At 38.8% G+C, this 16,332-nt stretch overlaps 1 protein-coding gene across 4 annotated transcripts in view; it reads right to left on the reverse strand.

Moving 5' to 3' along the window:
* Positions 1-16,332, reverse strand: part of eml5 (EMAP like 5) — a 114,268-nt gene that overhangs the window by 36,294 nt on the left and 61,642 nt on the right. For all 4 annotated transcript variants that reach the window (XM_061895337.1, XM_061895336.1, XM_061895338.1 and 1 more), the window contains 15 exons: positions 15,325-15,425; positions 15,030-15,223; positions 14,780-14,891; positions 14,537-14,664; positions 12,812-12,953; positions 12,559-12,711; positions 12,271-12,402; positions 12,104-12,192; positions 6,241-6,417; positions 5,951-6,152; positions 5,749-5,875; positions 3,324-3,402; positions 2,813-2,942; positions 2,637-2,735; positions 2,417-2,437 (listed from right to left, as the gene is read on the reverse strand). In XM_061895337.1, the coding sequence (XP_061751321.1) occupies positions 2,417-2,437; positions 2,637-2,735; positions 2,813-2,942; positions 3,324-3,402; positions 5,749-5,875; positions 5,951-6,152; positions 6,241-6,417; positions 12,104-12,192; positions 12,271-12,402; positions 12,559-12,711; positions 12,812-12,953; positions 14,537-14,664; positions 14,780-14,891; positions 15,030-15,223; positions 15,325-15,425 (1,886 nt within the window). The remainder of the gene's footprint in view (positions 1-2,416; positions 2,438-2,636; positions 2,736-2,812; positions 2,943-3,323; positions 3,403-5,748; positions 5,876-5,950; positions 6,153-6,240; positions 6,418-12,103; positions 12,193-12,270; positions 12,403-12,558; positions 12,712-12,811; positions 12,954-14,536; positions 14,665-14,779; positions 14,892-15,029; positions 15,224-15,324; positions 15,426-16,332) is intronic.

Consider the following 16,332-nt stretch of genomic DNA (forward strand, 5'->3'; position numbering starts at 1 on the left):
CAGAAAATCCTCCAAATACCAAAAGTGTAAAACCGAAGTAGATAAACAACCCAATAATAACCTCTAATCACTCCCTACAAAACTCAAAAAGCAATGCAATAAACTATGAAATAAGACAAAAAACCTGACTAAATCCTTGAAAAGAATTACAGTAACGACAAAATAGAGGAAAACACAAATAAGCCATGTGATGCAGCCAGAAACTTAAAATCAGACTCACCAACATCAATATCAAGGAGGGCGACTCCCTCATTACAGACAAAATGAAGGTAGCAAGCAGACTTAACACCTTTTTCACCAGCCTAGCCACATCTCTAGTTAACAAGCTGTCCAACCACTCTGGTCGCTTTGGTGTAGAACACATTAAAGGCTACTACAGAAAGCTAGGAGAATTCAACAACGATTTCAAATTAGAAATGGTCTCAGCTGACGAGCTACTTAAAAAAATTGAGCGCCCCTCACCTAAACAAGGCCACCGGCCTTGACAACATCCCCCTCCAGATTCCTCAGGGACTCTGCCACCACCAATGCCCCAATCATCACACACACATATTAAACATCATAATTAAACAAGGCCAAGTACCAAAAGATTTCAAAATAGCAAGAGTATCTACCTTTTTTAAAAAAGGAAGCAAATTAGTATTTGGTAACTACCGACCTGTTTCTATTCTCAGTTCCATTTCGAAAGTAATGGAAAAAGTAGTTTATGAACAGATCGATAGTTACCTTGCTACTAAAAAACTAATGTACAAATTCCAATCTGGCTTCAGAACTAACCACTCCACTGACACATGCCTTCTCTATCTGACCGACCACATCAAACATGAGGTGGACGCGGGCAATTACTGCAGCATGGTCATGCTGGACCTTCAGAAGGCCTTTGACACCGTTAACCACGCTATATTGTTGGATAAGATCAGAGCAATCGGATTTGATAAAACTTTATCGAGCTGGATGCAATCTTACTTGGAGGGGAGGAAACAGGTGGTAGAGGTGAACAGCACCGTGTCGTCCCCCCCCCCCCCCATATATATGTAATATATGTAAATGGCATGTCATCAGCATGCGACTGTGAATTTTACCTGTTTGCAGATGCTGGTATCCGGCAAGGACAAGTCACAGGTGGAAAAAATTCTCAGTGCTAAACTTCGTAGTATTTGCACCTGGCTGGCTGTCAATAAACTTTCCATACACTTGGGTAAAACGGTATCCATCCTATTTGGGTCCCAAATCAACCTTAAGAAAGTCAGTGACTTCACTATAAAAGTGGGTGACATTGTTATCACCAGGAAAGATGAGATCACCTACCTATGTTCAATTCTAGAGGCCGATCTTTCCTGTGTTAAAATGGCAACCAAGGTAATCAAAAAGGTCAACCAATGAACAACATTTCTCAACAGAATCTCCTCTCTGGTCAACAAAAGCACCTTGAACATTCTAGCGGGAACTTTCATTCAACCCTTTTTCGATTACGCTTGCACCTCCTGGTACCCTAGTACCTCCAAAACCCTCAAATCTAGACTCCAAACATCCCAGAACAAGCTTGTCAGGTTACTTTTAGACCTCCCCCCCGGATCAGATCTCGCTCCTACCGACTTCTCCAAATTGGGCTGGCTCAGGGTGGAGGACAGAGTAAAACAAGTTGCACTGAGCCTAGTCTATAAAATCCGCTACACCTCCCTGATACCGAATTACATGTCAAACTACTTCCATAACGTAAATGACCGCCATAACCACAACACCAGGGGGACCTCCACGAACCACATTAAACCCAGATTCCGATCTAACAAAGGTCTTTACTCATTCTCCTTCTATGCCACATCAATATGGAATGCAATCCCAACAGGTGAAAAAGAAAGTGCATCTCTAGCCTCCTTCAAAACCGCACTAAAACAACACCTCCAGGCAACTTCAACTCTTGACTAACACCATCCCCCCTCCACATCCCAGCTTCCCGGACTGTAAATTATCAAATGTAAATAATCAAATGTTTGTTGTTCTTATTCTTTCTGAACTCACTATGTTCACTGCTCGCTGTAAATATCCTACCAAGTCAGACCTACACTATTTCAATGTTCATTTCTCTGATGATGCAATTTTTAAAGACTGAAGTGCTGATATCAACCAAAGCTAACCCCCACCCCCCTCCACATCTCACCCCCCGGATTGTAAATAATGTGAATAATTCAATGTATATACTCTGATGATTAACTTGTGTGATGACTGTATTATGCTGATAGTATATATTTGTACCATGAATTGATTTACGTGGACCCCGACTTAAACAAGTTGAAAAACTTATTCGGGTGTTACAATTTAGTGGTCAATTGTACGGAATATGTACTGTACTGTGCAATCTACTAATAAAAGTCTCAATCAATCAATCAAAAAAGACTTCTTAAGATCAATTTCTTACCTGACATGTCACCAGCATCACCTAAAAGGACAGAGGATTTATTTTATTTATGAACGAACATTTGTCCACACGAGACTCAGGTAACCTCTGGTAAAAATGTACTTCTTTTTATATATTATAATATTCTGCATGTACAAATTTTATATATGATGCATTTTTTTGTAAGTTATAGATAAAAAGCATAAAGCTGACAAGAGAGATCACTGTCGAACAAACATACCTACTTGGCCAGTTGCCACCACATTGGGGAATTTGGGATGTTGATTGATTGTCAGGCACAGAATGTCATCACTGTGTTCAACATAGAAACTTTGGCAAGCTTCAAGAAAACACACACATGCTGTAATCATCTGTGCTTGCAGTGTCTTAAAATTCCATGCACTCCGTCAAACCTACAGGTGGTCAAGTTGAGCACGATGCCAACTGAGGCTGTGTGGTAGATGATGTCAGCCCCCTCATTCAGGTAGTGCACGTTATTGCGGCAGTCATTGCCACGGTAACCGAAAACTAGCTCCAATACCAAGTCCTGCAGAAAGAGTTGGAGGAGACTGTCAGAAAGTCAGAAAGGTTGTTCGTTGTCATGACAACAATGATGTGCAGAACCAGCTCTTGGCTGAAATTCTCATTCAATTAGAGCATCACCAGGGAGGTTGTCTGAACAGCAGACACATCTTTAAATCTTTAATTAGTTACCTTTTTAATCACATGATGCTCTGAAACATACTCGAAAGCCTATTTTATTTCAGTATCGACTGTGATTATTAGTGTCAACCAGTAGTTTACAATATTTAGCCTTTCTGTGTTTTTTTTCAAATTTTTTGGGATACATTATTTTCTATTTCTCCAAGTTATTAACAGAGTATCTAAAATGAGCTGTTATTTTGGACATTAACAAAGTTTCTCTTACGTCAATGGGTCTCTTCTTTTTCCCCACATTGTTGGTCTGCAGCTTCTCAGGCTGTGGCAAAGCTCTGCTGACAGGAGGCCTGACAACAAACTGCTGGATTAGGATGGGTACCGATCAAAACTCTGACATATTTTTAAGGCTGTATTGTGACCAGTAAATACTGTATACAGTAAACAAAAGAGGCAAAAATAACATTTAATATGTGTACTTTTTTTATTACAGTCTTACTATAAAATGAACACTTTTAATCTCAACATGGCGTCAGTAGGGGGATAATGAATGCATAAAATATTAAGTAGCTTACCTTGACCCTCTGTATGGCAGCAATAGCAAAGAAAAAGCAAAAATTACCAAAAAGGTTTCTTACAGCCGTCACTGCTGCTCAATGGAAATGCACTTCAAGACAACACCTCAGCTGCTGAGGACATACATGTAAAATAGAGAAGTCACTGCCATGCAGTAGCCATGACAACCAAAGTCTGCTGCCTTGTGGAGGCTGCATTTAGTCTTTACAAGCTTTCGACTGAAAAATTACACAATTTTCATAGATTTGGATTCCTTTCATTGCACGATTTCTAGGTTATCTGACAATATAAACAATTCACTTATAACTACATGAGTGAATTAATAAATTCATATAAATTAATGTTTTACTGCCTAAGTAAATATAATTCTCCATGATTAATACAATAATACACTAAGGGTGTGATTTACTAAGATCCAAACACCACGAAGTAAACAAAGTGAGCAATCTATAAAATAGTGTGTACTATCATTGGCCGTGTTGCGTATGATTTTGTCTAGTGATCGTGTTCTCTCTCTCGGCTGCGTTTTTTTTTTCATACTGCTCCGAGCAGGGCTCAAACTCACGTTGCCTATGTGAAAGACCAGCATACTATTACTGAGCTAAAATGACAGGCAGTCTCACAGCTATCCAGCACTTTACTTGAAGTTGACTAGTTTCTATTACACACGCACAGATGTGATGTGCCTGTCGCAAAGGAGATGTACTTATGGACAAAACATTTTTTTACAATGGTTGATTCTCATTTGTTGATTGATTATTCATTTATTTACTTATTTGTTCAAGGAACTCACTTTGCAGACTACTATCTCACATTAAGCATAGTATCTTACTTTGATTGGGTATCTGAACATTTAATTGTTTGAATTGATTTTACCCTTTAAAATAGTTTTAATCATATTTATTTTATATTGTTTTTATATTGGTTTTATATTAATTTATTTTTTGTTTTTATTCAGTCATTGGTGGAGCATAATATTGTTTTTAATATTGTTTTTAACATGGCTGTGCAGCACTTTGGAAACGTTCTTGTTGTTTAAATGTGCTATATAAATAAAGTGGATTGGATTGGATTTTGCATTTCTGTTTTTCTGTCGAGTAAAATCTGAAGTCGGAACCCACCTTATGTTAAGGCGGCCCTGCCTATAGCAGCTATAAAATTATAAATGATGTTGCTGAATAGACAATATGTCTAATATTTTTTATTTCTGACCATCCAAAAATATGAGGGGCCTTAATGTGAGAGTGTTTCAGTAGTTTATCAGAGCATTTCAGTAGTATGTGTGAGTAAATAATTTTTCAGTTGTTTATGTGAAAGCGTTTCAGTAATATTTGCGAGAGGTAATTTGGAATAATGTCCCTGACGGCTCCTCATACGAAAATGTCGACACATAAGCAGGATCGTTTTTCAGCGGGAGCACTGATCCTGCAGCTGTGTGTAGAAGTGTTAGTTTGCAAGTCCTTCTGACACGTGCTAAATAAAAAGCCGAATAGTGCGCGCAAACACTGATGAGTGTTGATGAATCACATTGCGTGTGCTAACTAATGATATTTGCATCTTCTCCTCACAGAATTGTGGTCGTTTTGATGATCAGCATATATTCTACGTATTCATGAAGACAGGGAGGCAAAATGGATGGCATGCCTTGTTCTGCTCACTTTCCACATGTTTAGTAGATCAGCTTTGCGTGTGCTATGAGGTTTGGACGTGTTTTAGTACACGCAAACCTTTAGTAAATCAGGCTCTTTATGGAAAAATCTAAATTATTTTCCATACACTGGAAAATACAAAAAATAATTTGTAAGCATTACAAGACAACTATCCTTCCCCAGTATTAGCAAAACTTGGAATCGTATGAGTCTATAAGCTACACTGGGATGAGACAGCCACAAACATGAAACATCTTACCTGACTACACCCTGTCTTCAGATGGAATAAAAGAATCATGCAGGACAAGAAAGAGAATGCAGCCATTATAGGAAAGAAGAAGAGCAGAAAAGGTGCAAGTTATTTTAAAAGGGTGGGTATTATAGATTAGAATAGAAAATATGTTGACAAAAGAGATCTAGGACACACAGAAGGTATATTTTTCCTGTTTTACCAACTTCACTATGGAATACCTCTCATCCACAGAAGGCTCTTTCAGCTGCAAGTGAGGCTTTACACCAGTCATGGGGCGCATGTTGGTGGATAAGGCTTTGATGGTGTAGTTGATCTCATTCTCCTTTGTCACATCGCTGTCATAACCTGGTGAATAACAACACCGGTACAGCAGTAGGTACAATTTGGACATACTTTAGTTCAAAGAGCCCGCTCTCATACCGCCATCATCCTCACTCTCGATGTCAGACTCCTCGCTGTCACACTGTCTGAGTTCCCGATGGGTCTCAGGCTCATGAGCCCAGATCATGAGGCAGGTGTCTCCCCCGCCAGCCGTCACTAAAAGGCTGTCTTCATGGGTCCACCGCACATTGGTAACATGGGTACTGTGGGCCACATAGCGTTTGAACTTTGCAAATTTCCCCTAGAAGTGACAAATAACACTTGTCATGAACCTATGATTTTAACTTCCGACAATAAACTACCATCTCACATTAAGCATAGTATCTTACTTTGACTGGGTATCTGAAGAGCTTGATGTATCCTAAGTCATCTCCTGTAGCAAGCACCTTCTTGTCATTGCTAAGGCAAGCAGACGTCACCTCTGTGATCTCACTGATCACAGGCCAGACGCCCTCAACAGACGTGCCAAGGACGCACGTCCACATACTCCAGTCGATCTTCTCCACCTTAACCAAGCAGAAAAGTGGATGACTTTATGTGACACTTTGCGAACCTAGTTATGAACTAAAATATCTCAAAACACAGAAAGAAATGTGAAAAGTGAGCCATTCACACTGCATCTATTTCTAAACACATCCTCCACTCAAAACACATGGTTGACAACCATCATGTAGCCCACCGGATATACTCTGAATTTTTTTTTCATGCGCAATTCGACAAAATCTTGTGAGGTACCTCAAATGTAATAGATTTGTGGGAATCTTTGAGCAACTCACGGTTTGATTAAAATTCAGGAGCTACGATTCGATAATACATTGATTATTTATGCACCTTTAATTACCTTTTTTTATATTATTATTATATTGTATATTACTAGGGCAGCCCGGTGGTACAGGGGTTAGTGTGTATGCCTCACAATAAGAAGGTTCTAGGTTTGATCCTCAGGCTCGGGGTGTTACTGTGTGGAGTTTGCATGTTCTCCCTGTGACTACATGGGTTCCCTCCGGGTTCTCCGGCTTTCTCCCACCTCCAAAGACATGCACCTGGAGATAGGTTGATTGGAAACACTACATTGGCCCTAGTATGTGAATGCAAGTGTGAATGTTGTCTCTCTATCTGAGTTGGCGGTGCTGCGATGAGAGGCGACTTGTACAGGGTGTACAATGCCTTTTGCCCGAATGCTGCTGGGTTAGGCTCAACCCCCACAACCCCCACGATGGATGTATATTATTAACATATTATATATGATTATATATCATGGATGTATCATATTTAATTAATAAAATGTCTAAAAGGCTCTTCCTTTGGCTACTGACATATGCCATATGGCCTGATTTCCGGTTTTGGAATGTTAGTGCGCACAGCATAGATAAATGTATATGGATGACTAGATACGCGAGAACTGCAGCAGCTGCCTGCTAAGTGAAAAAATAAACGTCCTTATTGAGAAAAATTTCATCAAATCCTTTTTTCCCCCGAAGAGATCATGACCACGATTGTGGCAGTTGATGATGCCGCACGTTTGCGCCATGTTTTGAACTTGCTAAAGAAAAAAAAGAAAAACTGAAGCACAGAGTTGCATTCACCTATGTAAATAAACAATTCAGAGTCCAGCAACACCCACAATGCAATGCATTTCCACATCACACTTTCAATCCATATAATGATTCCTACTAGGCAGAAATATGTTTATTGCAATCTTGTCCAGAAGCAATTAACAGCGATAAACAAAAGACTATAATATTCAATACAGTATACTGAGTGCTGTCCACAAATTTTGAGTATTACACACTAACTAATGACAGTCACAAAATGTATTTGCTTCCTCTACTTCTCTCCGTTTTAATAGTGGATTGCAAACACTCAATGGAGTATTATCACCAAAATTTGGATTGCCTGATAAAAAATATCTGGTGGCTGAAAGAGGAGAATGCAACATTGCACCAACAGTCGAATTACAAGCAGCAAGACAACACCCATTGGGACAACAGCAGTGTTGTGGAGATCGTTAGAACAAAGATAGAAACATTGCGGCAACCGTTGAGACTAAATAACTTCTGGGAGGAGATGGCTTCATTGAGACAACAGCTCAATGTGAGATAACAAAAACATACATCCATATTAGTTTACACAACAGAATGACAATCATTTAAAGGCTACGCATCAATCCTCGATCCTATGCAAGAGCAGTTGACAACAAAGGAGAACGAGATGATATAGACACTGCTTCAACAGAGCAACAAGTGGTCAACTTTCTGCAATCAAAGGGAATTGATGTCGATATTAACACCACTGAATAGAAGAGGCAACAATACCATGCCAGTCACCACCGTTAAACTCGTCAATAGGAAATCCAAAATGGCATTCCTGACCAAGGGAAAAAACTGAAGGGCACAAATGTGTACATGAACGTGCACCTCACTAAACGCAATGGTGAAATCGCCAAGAAAGCACACGACTTGTGAAAACGGGGGGAAATTAATGGAATGGAGCGCCGACTGCAAAGTCTACATTTAGCTGAATGGAAGTCCACAAGCAAGAGTCCTAGTTGTCAAAGACATCCAGGATCTGGACAAATATCAGAACTCCCAGCAACCACAATAACAACAATGATAATGGAGTCTGACGGAAAACAAACGTTGACATTCGACTACAAAATTACAACGCTCCACGGGATTACCAAACAAGAAGATCTTTACTCAGGTGCACATTCATCTACAAATAAGACTGATGACAAACACCAGTTTACAAACTGGTGTTTGTCATCAGTCCAATGCAATAGATAGCAAAAAATGTGCTGCTGGAGTGTTTATGGATTTAACAAAAGCATTCGACACAGTTATACACAGTATCTTAATAAACAAATAAGAAAGGTATGGAATCAGAGGTTTGGTCTTGAACTGGGTTAGAAGCTACTTAACAAACAGGAAGCAATACGTGAAGATAGAGCTGAAAATACTGTATCTTGTGGCGTACCTCAGGGATCGTTCAATCTTTATATAAACAACATTTGTAAAGTTATACATGACTTAAAGTTAGTATTATTTGCAGATAATACAACTGTGTTTTGTTCAGGAGAGAACACACAGAAGCTAATACTAATAACAGAAGAAATGAACAAATTAAAAAGATGGTTTAAGAAAAACAGACCATCCTTGAATCTCAGTAAAACTAACAGCAGAAAGGTAAAGGTAACAGTAGAAAGGAAACAGTAGAAAGGAAAGTCAAACATCAATACAAATTGACGGAGTAGAAATTGAATGGGTAGAAAAAAAATTTGGGGGGTTTAATAATATATGACTAATTTAACTTGAAACCTCATGTAAGAAATATACAACAACAATTAGCAAGAAACACGTCAATATGAATAAAGTAAAATATGTCCGAATCTCCAGCACCCCCCGCGACCCCAAAAGGGACAAGTTGTAGGAAATGGATGGATGGATTTTCTGGACCAAAAATCACTTCATATATTCTACTCACTAGTGTTACCATATCTGATTTATTGTGTAGAAATATGGGGAAATAACTACAAATGTGCGCTTCATTCACTAACAGAGCTACAAAAAAAGACTAATCAGAATAATACATAATGTTGGATATAGAGAACATACAAACACTTTATTTATTGAATCAAAAATATTGAAATTCAACGACTTGGTGCATTTGCAAACAGCTAAAATAATGAACAAATAAAACTGTAACCTGCCACCCAAGACCGTACACTCAATTCTTCTCAACAAAAGAGGAGAAATATAACCTTAACACTTAACAACACTTAACACTATGAGCATATCCGTAGGTGGAATTCAATTATGGAATGGATTAAACAAAGAAATCAAACAAAGAACCAAAATGATTTAGTTTAAGAGACTGTTCACAAAGTACAAAGAAGAACAATTATGATAAACATCTTGAACTTTTTTTTAATTTGTTTTTTAGATAATGATTATTTATCTATTTAATATTTCTTTACTTACTTATGGTATATTATTTATTTTGTATTTATGTATTCACTGTTCTGTTACAGTGAATAACACCCCCCCCTTCCGTGCGTCGGTTGAGGTGGGCAGGGTTGGGGGGGGGGGGTGTGTGGTTTGGTTCTAGCGGGGGTGTATAGTGGAGCCCGGAAGATTTAGAGATGCATGGGATTCTGGGTATTTGTTATGTTGCGTTTATAATGTATTACAGTGCGGGTGTTCTCCCGAAATGTGTTTGTCATTCTTGTTTGGTGTGGGTTCACAGTGTGGCGCATATTAGTTAGAGTGTTAAAGTTGTTTATATCACAACCCTCAGTGTAACCTGTATGGCTGTTGAGCAAGAATGCCTTGCAGTCGCATATGTGTGTCTGCGGAAGCCACATACAACATGCAATTGGGCTAGTAAGCTATTTGTTATGGTTGTGGAGGGCGCTAAACGCATTGTCATCATAGCACACCATTTTTATTGTTGTTTGGGTGAAAACCAGTAGACAGTCGAGAGAAAGGTTGCTCTGAAACTCGGTAGTCCCTCGGAAAAATTGAGATGGTTGGCAAATGTGACGTTGTCAAGCGGCATTCAAATAAAACTCGCACTAATATTACATTTTCATCTTAAGGTGCGGGCCGTGTGTCTGAGATCCCTGGTTAATACATAGCACAAAGCAAAACAAAACCTTGTGCGCTGTGTTACTTCATTAAAAATTTCAAAAGAGTCTTGTGGCTCCCATAGTTTTCTTTATTTTGTGAAACGGGTCAAAATGGCTCTTTGAGTGGTAAAGGTTGGCGACCCCTGCTGTAGATGATGGTACATATGTACAAAATAAACCACATGATGTTAGTACATCAATCGAGGAAAATTATCAAACTACATACATAGCATACTGTAATTTGATTTTGATATTTTTTTATCTTGATAGATTGAAAATGAACACCATTGAGTTGACTGATGAACACAATCACATCATTCATTCAGAAAATATAAATAACAACAAATAAAGATAGAATACTATTAACCGCAACATGTAAGTGTAAAAAAACAACAACATTATGATTTGTACATTTTCAGAATGTGCTTCTTCTATTTTTAAACACAGAAAACAATCTGAAGGTGTCTTTATTTTAAAGTTATCATGCAGGGATTTAACCAGTTGGGAGTAGATTTTTCTCCGTGTGGCCCCCGATCTAAAATGAGTTTGACACCCCTGGGTTAGCGTGTCCGATGAGATCGGTATGTTGTGAGTTCAAACCCCGGCCAAGTCATACCAAAGACTATAAAAATGGGATCTATTACCTCCCTGCTTGGCACTCAGCATCAATGGGTGGAATTGGGGGTTAAATCACCGAAAATGATTCCCGGGCGCGGCCACCGCTGCTGCCCACTGCTCCACTCACCAGGGTGATGGGTTAAATGCAGAAAATAATTTCGCCACACCTAGTGTGTGTGTGACAATCATTGGTACTTTAGCTTTAACTTTTTATGCAATCGCCATTTTGAACATTTTGAGTGCAACACTCGGGGACTGACAGTGGATGGCATTTTAGTCCTAAGGCACCTATGCACTCAAAAAACTAAAAAATATATGTAAGTGTGAATTCAGATACAAGAATAGTCTTCACTCCACCTAATAAGGAATCTTACAAGTTGATGAACCTTTAAACCCAGGTGTGTCCAAAGAGTGGACGGTAACTCAAGTATTGTTAGCCCGCTGCATATTGTCGAAAAATAAAAACCCATTAAAAATGTAGAAAAAAAAGAGCAAAAAGTTGTAAGTTAATGAGAAAAAATAAATAAAGAATTGTCACTTACAACACAAAGCTGTTTTACCTTTAAATATTGTATACATAATGCTTTTAGCATTGTTTTACAAAATAAAAAATATCAAATGGGCCACTGTATATACTTTGACTTTTCCACAAGCCTTTGTTGAAAAACTTTAGACACACTTGTTTTTAAATACCATGATTTTGGTAAAAAATTATTAATACCCTTTTTGCCTCATTAATTAATGTTCTACATACAAAAGTATCACTATGGTGGCTGCAAGACACAAGCTATGTGAGTGAGATACAATGTTTGCCATTCTGTGCCAAAGTTTAAATGGTTCGACAAAAGAGTTTCTTCTTTTATGCCGTGTTCCACCTACCTGACTTTCCTTATTCAATAAAAAACTTGACTACTACCACTTCTCGACTGCTTCTTGTTCATCCTTACCTCTGCAGCAGGGATGGTCTGCTGCTTTCCGCGAGGAGCTTCAAAGAAAAACTGCTCTTTGGCACTAGTATTGACTTGGAGTAGTTTCCCTGTGAATGAAAGGGTCAATTGTTTTTTTCAGCAAAAAAATTAAATATATTAACTATTAAGGCGGGAGGGACATTTACCTCTCCTGTCCCAGTCCAGATGTGTGATGGAGTTGAGGCATCCTTTGCACACTCCAACGCGTTTGCTGCTCATTACATTGTAAATATCCACAAAAGTGTCACCTGATGCTACTGCGAGGTACTTGCCAGAACCTGAGCAGAGACACACATTGGTTTTTAGATTTCTCAATCCCAAAGAAGCCAACATTATAGCAGATTTTCTTTTCAGTGACATAAACTCATTAGGATTATGTTTTCTAGGGATTGATGGTGTCAATGTAACAATGTGAGCAAATTTAAACTAAAAACCTGGGGAGAATTTGATGTCTGTGATGATGTCCTTGCGATGGTGGAAGGACACCAGGTCCTCCAGGGTATCTGCGTTCACAATGAGAAAGCTGCCGTCGTTTAGACCGACCGCCAAAGCTTTGCCATCAGGGGAGAAGCAGCAGCAACGGCCACCTGGGGACAACAAGGTGTTTACTAATGACCCGGGACCGATGCACCCGCAGTCAGGCTAAATGAAGAGGAACTACTGTACACTCATCAGCTGGTGACTCACCTTTCCTTAGCTTGCGCACGGCCAACATGCAGTGGCTGGGGGATAGGTCCCATATGCGCAGAGTTCTGTCATCACTGACAGTGGCACATAGAGGGAGATGGGGATGGGTGGCCAGGCCCCACACTTCACCTTCCATGTGACCCTGCATGACATAGTTAGTGATTTCAAAAGGGCAGTATAATCCAGTATGTGTTTTAACAATGAACAATGGCTTTAAATGTGGCTACAAGTTTTGAGAATTATCTAAATTATCTGTGCAACAGCTTACTGAAGAAAACCTTTACTTCACTCTCCCTTTATCGATTGGCCACATCCCTCAAAATATAATAAATAAGAGTAATCGTTACTACTCTGACAGTTTAAATACAAGTACACCGTGAAGGGCCACTTGGCTAAATAACCAATTGTACCTAAAGAAGCACCATTTTTTTCTTGTTTATGAACATCTATTTGGGTTATATCAGTGTAAAGGACAGCAGAGGTGTTAAATAAGATGGAGTGCTAGATTGTATATTTGCATGTGTTATCTCAAATACTGACAAATCAATTACAACTTGAAATGGGCACAATAATGAATTAATTTACAATAAGGCTTGATGTTGTAAAACTGAAATAATCATGTCCTGAAGGAGTTTGAGGCAAAATGGCTGCAGAAGTGTTGGTGATTGAGCATCAAATAGTTTGTAGTCAAAAGAAGAAAAAGACAATGTCAGCCATGGAAGGTTATAATAAGTCTGCTGTGACAACTCCTCTGGGCAGCATTATTGTGCTTAATAAAACATTGTGAATGTAGAAGTTCAGAACATTTACAGATATGTTATAAAAAATAAACATATATTAGATTTATTTAAAGCATAATTTTTGAAATACAGTATACATTTTGGCGGCTGGTGGTCTTTTAATCAGAATCAGAATCAGACATTCTGATTAAAAGACCACCAGCTGCCGAAATGTATATTGTATTTTAAAAATTATGCTTTAAATGGGGGAAAGCCAATTTTCAGCTTCTCTCTAAACACAAGTAAACTCTCCATTAAACAGATAAAAGATACAAAGACCCTAGATTTTACAAAAAAAATGTCACTTACAGGATTGTAAAATTCTATACATCAGCTCAGAACAAAAATAAGAAACATGAAAAATGCTCTTGCAGCGGTTTATGACTCAAGATAGCTCAATCACTCGTTTCACTGTCACTTAAAAAGGAATTCAGCCTCAGACAGATCATCCAATCGTCATGAGGACCTAGGCTAAGATCATTTTCCATCAATTTCTAGAGACGCTAAGCATCCAATGGGAGGGAAAAAGCCGAGCATTTATCTAATATCCAAAGCTTGGGTGCAGTGGAACAACTCACTCAATGATACCCATTGAAGTCAAAGGACGCTAAGGTTTAACACTGTTTAATGCACTATGACGATACCACAATGAATGACAAGAAAGTTGCGTCAGCTGTCACAAATGTATCTGATTCTGCAAGGAGGTTGAACACATTCTAGCGCACATTAGGTAAATGAAATGTAAACACAAAATTACAGCTTTCACCACTTATTTTTTTCACATTTTAGGGGAAGTTAAGCTTCTCTTGCAGTTTTAGAGCAATTGCCACTGAATATACAGTATTTTTTAGACTTCCAAATCATAAATTCTATTTAGTGTTCTTTGTGCCTCAGATCCAGAGCTATGGTATATATTCTTATATGGATGAGAATTTCTAAGTCACACCTGGACAAGCAGAGTAATAGGGCCACTCTTGTCCACTTCCAAAATTTCTCCATTCTTGGTTCCTACTAGAATATGGCCGTGGCCAAGCGATATGGCACGTATGGATGGGTTGTCCTCCAAAAGCAAGCCTACAGAGTTAAGAAAATGAAAAATAAGTTATTTCTGCTTTAACCGGGACAGATGTGCTCAGTGGTTTTGCAGTGACAGATATATAAAATATCTGGCACTTGATGACGACATTACCCTTAGAGCCTGGAGCTAGGACTGCCCTCTTGATGGCATAGGTTTTGAGGCATCTTTCAAATGTGTCATCCCAAAGCGCGACTATACCATCCTTTCCTCCGGTCACAAATCCCTGCAGTGACAGTAAATGGTCTATTTAAATCTGAATGAACATGTCACCAGTAATTACACCATTCATTTAGGAAAACAGAATAATGTTCAGCTATGATTTTGGATCCTTTAAATTTGCTTTACAAAGCTCTTCCATTACCTTTTCAAGCGCATGCATACTGAAAACTGGGCCGTCATGGGCTTTGACAGTCTTCATCAAGAACATGTCTCTCCAGATGCAAATATCACCGGTGCACGTGCCTGAAAAGACCATCTCCTCCGACCAACCGTAGACAGCACACATCATAGTCTCTGTCTTCCCCATACTTCCTTTGCGCCCAATTAGTCCACCACCTGAGAGATGGGATGCACTGTAAGATACCTCGCAGCCAAGCCAGATTTCAGATTGTTAGTGTGGCTGCTTGTCAGTGTCAATAAGCTGGAGTGTGTCTTACCAGCTTTCTGCCAAAACTTCATATGTTTCACACCGGCAGTGATGAGCTTGTCAGGCAGGTAGGGATTTATTTTCACCACAAAGACCTTTTCTTTGCTTCCACTGGAAACACAACAATATTCATTATTGACAAAACCAACTGGATCTGCTCCAAATCCTACATTATGCAAAATGGTATAGCTCAGCATCAACCTCCACTCCTCCAGGTTTTATGGAGATTTCTCATTTAGTTTTGTGTAATCTTGTTGAGAGGACAGGCAAACATAGTAACAAAACTAGAAAAGGCACTTGTAAGACTGACATACAGACACTACACTAATAATTTAAATAGTTTAGAATATGTTTTATATACTAATTAGGCAGTTTGTTCCTCTGCAATATGAAAGAGCAGAGTTAATACTTCATCTCCAGACTTTAAACAAATTGGAATGAAAATTTGATACATTTAAAATCTTGACATGCATGGTTGTAGATCAACACAATTTAATGCACAGGATACATATTATATTCTTTTATATACAGTGGAACCTCGATTCACAATGAATTGATTAACGTGGACCCCGACTTAAACAAGTTGAAAAACTTATTCGGGTGTTACCATTTAGTGGTCAATTGTACGGAATATGTACTGTACTGTGCAATCTACTAATAAAAGTATCGATCAATCAATCAAACAAACGCCTCTATTTTTGTTCTTTTCGGTCTGTGGACATTTAGATCGAGCCCAATATGCCTTGGTGTGCGACCAATGTCTCGGTGTGCGGTAGCTTCATTAATTTTCTCATTTATTTATTCATTTTATTTGCTGCTAGGGGGCAGCAATTTTGATGACAACACTTCCTGTAAAACACCATTTTGAAGAGACGGGCCCCCAACGTCAGATCCTATTTATGTTTTGTTCCGAGCGGTGTTGCCAACTTGCCGACTTTGTGGCTAAATCTAGCGACTTTCCTATCCTGTTGTTGACTTTTTTTGTAAACAGCTACTAGCGATAAATCTAGTGACTTTT

Source organism: Nerophis ophidion, linkage group LG03 (assembly GCF_033978795.1).
Source record: "Nerophis ophidion isolate RoL-2023_Sa linkage group LG03, RoL_Noph_v1.0, whole genome shotgun sequence".
Lineage (NCBI taxonomy): Eukaryota > Metazoa > Chordata > Actinopteri > Syngnathiformes > Syngnathidae > Nerophis > Nerophis ophidion.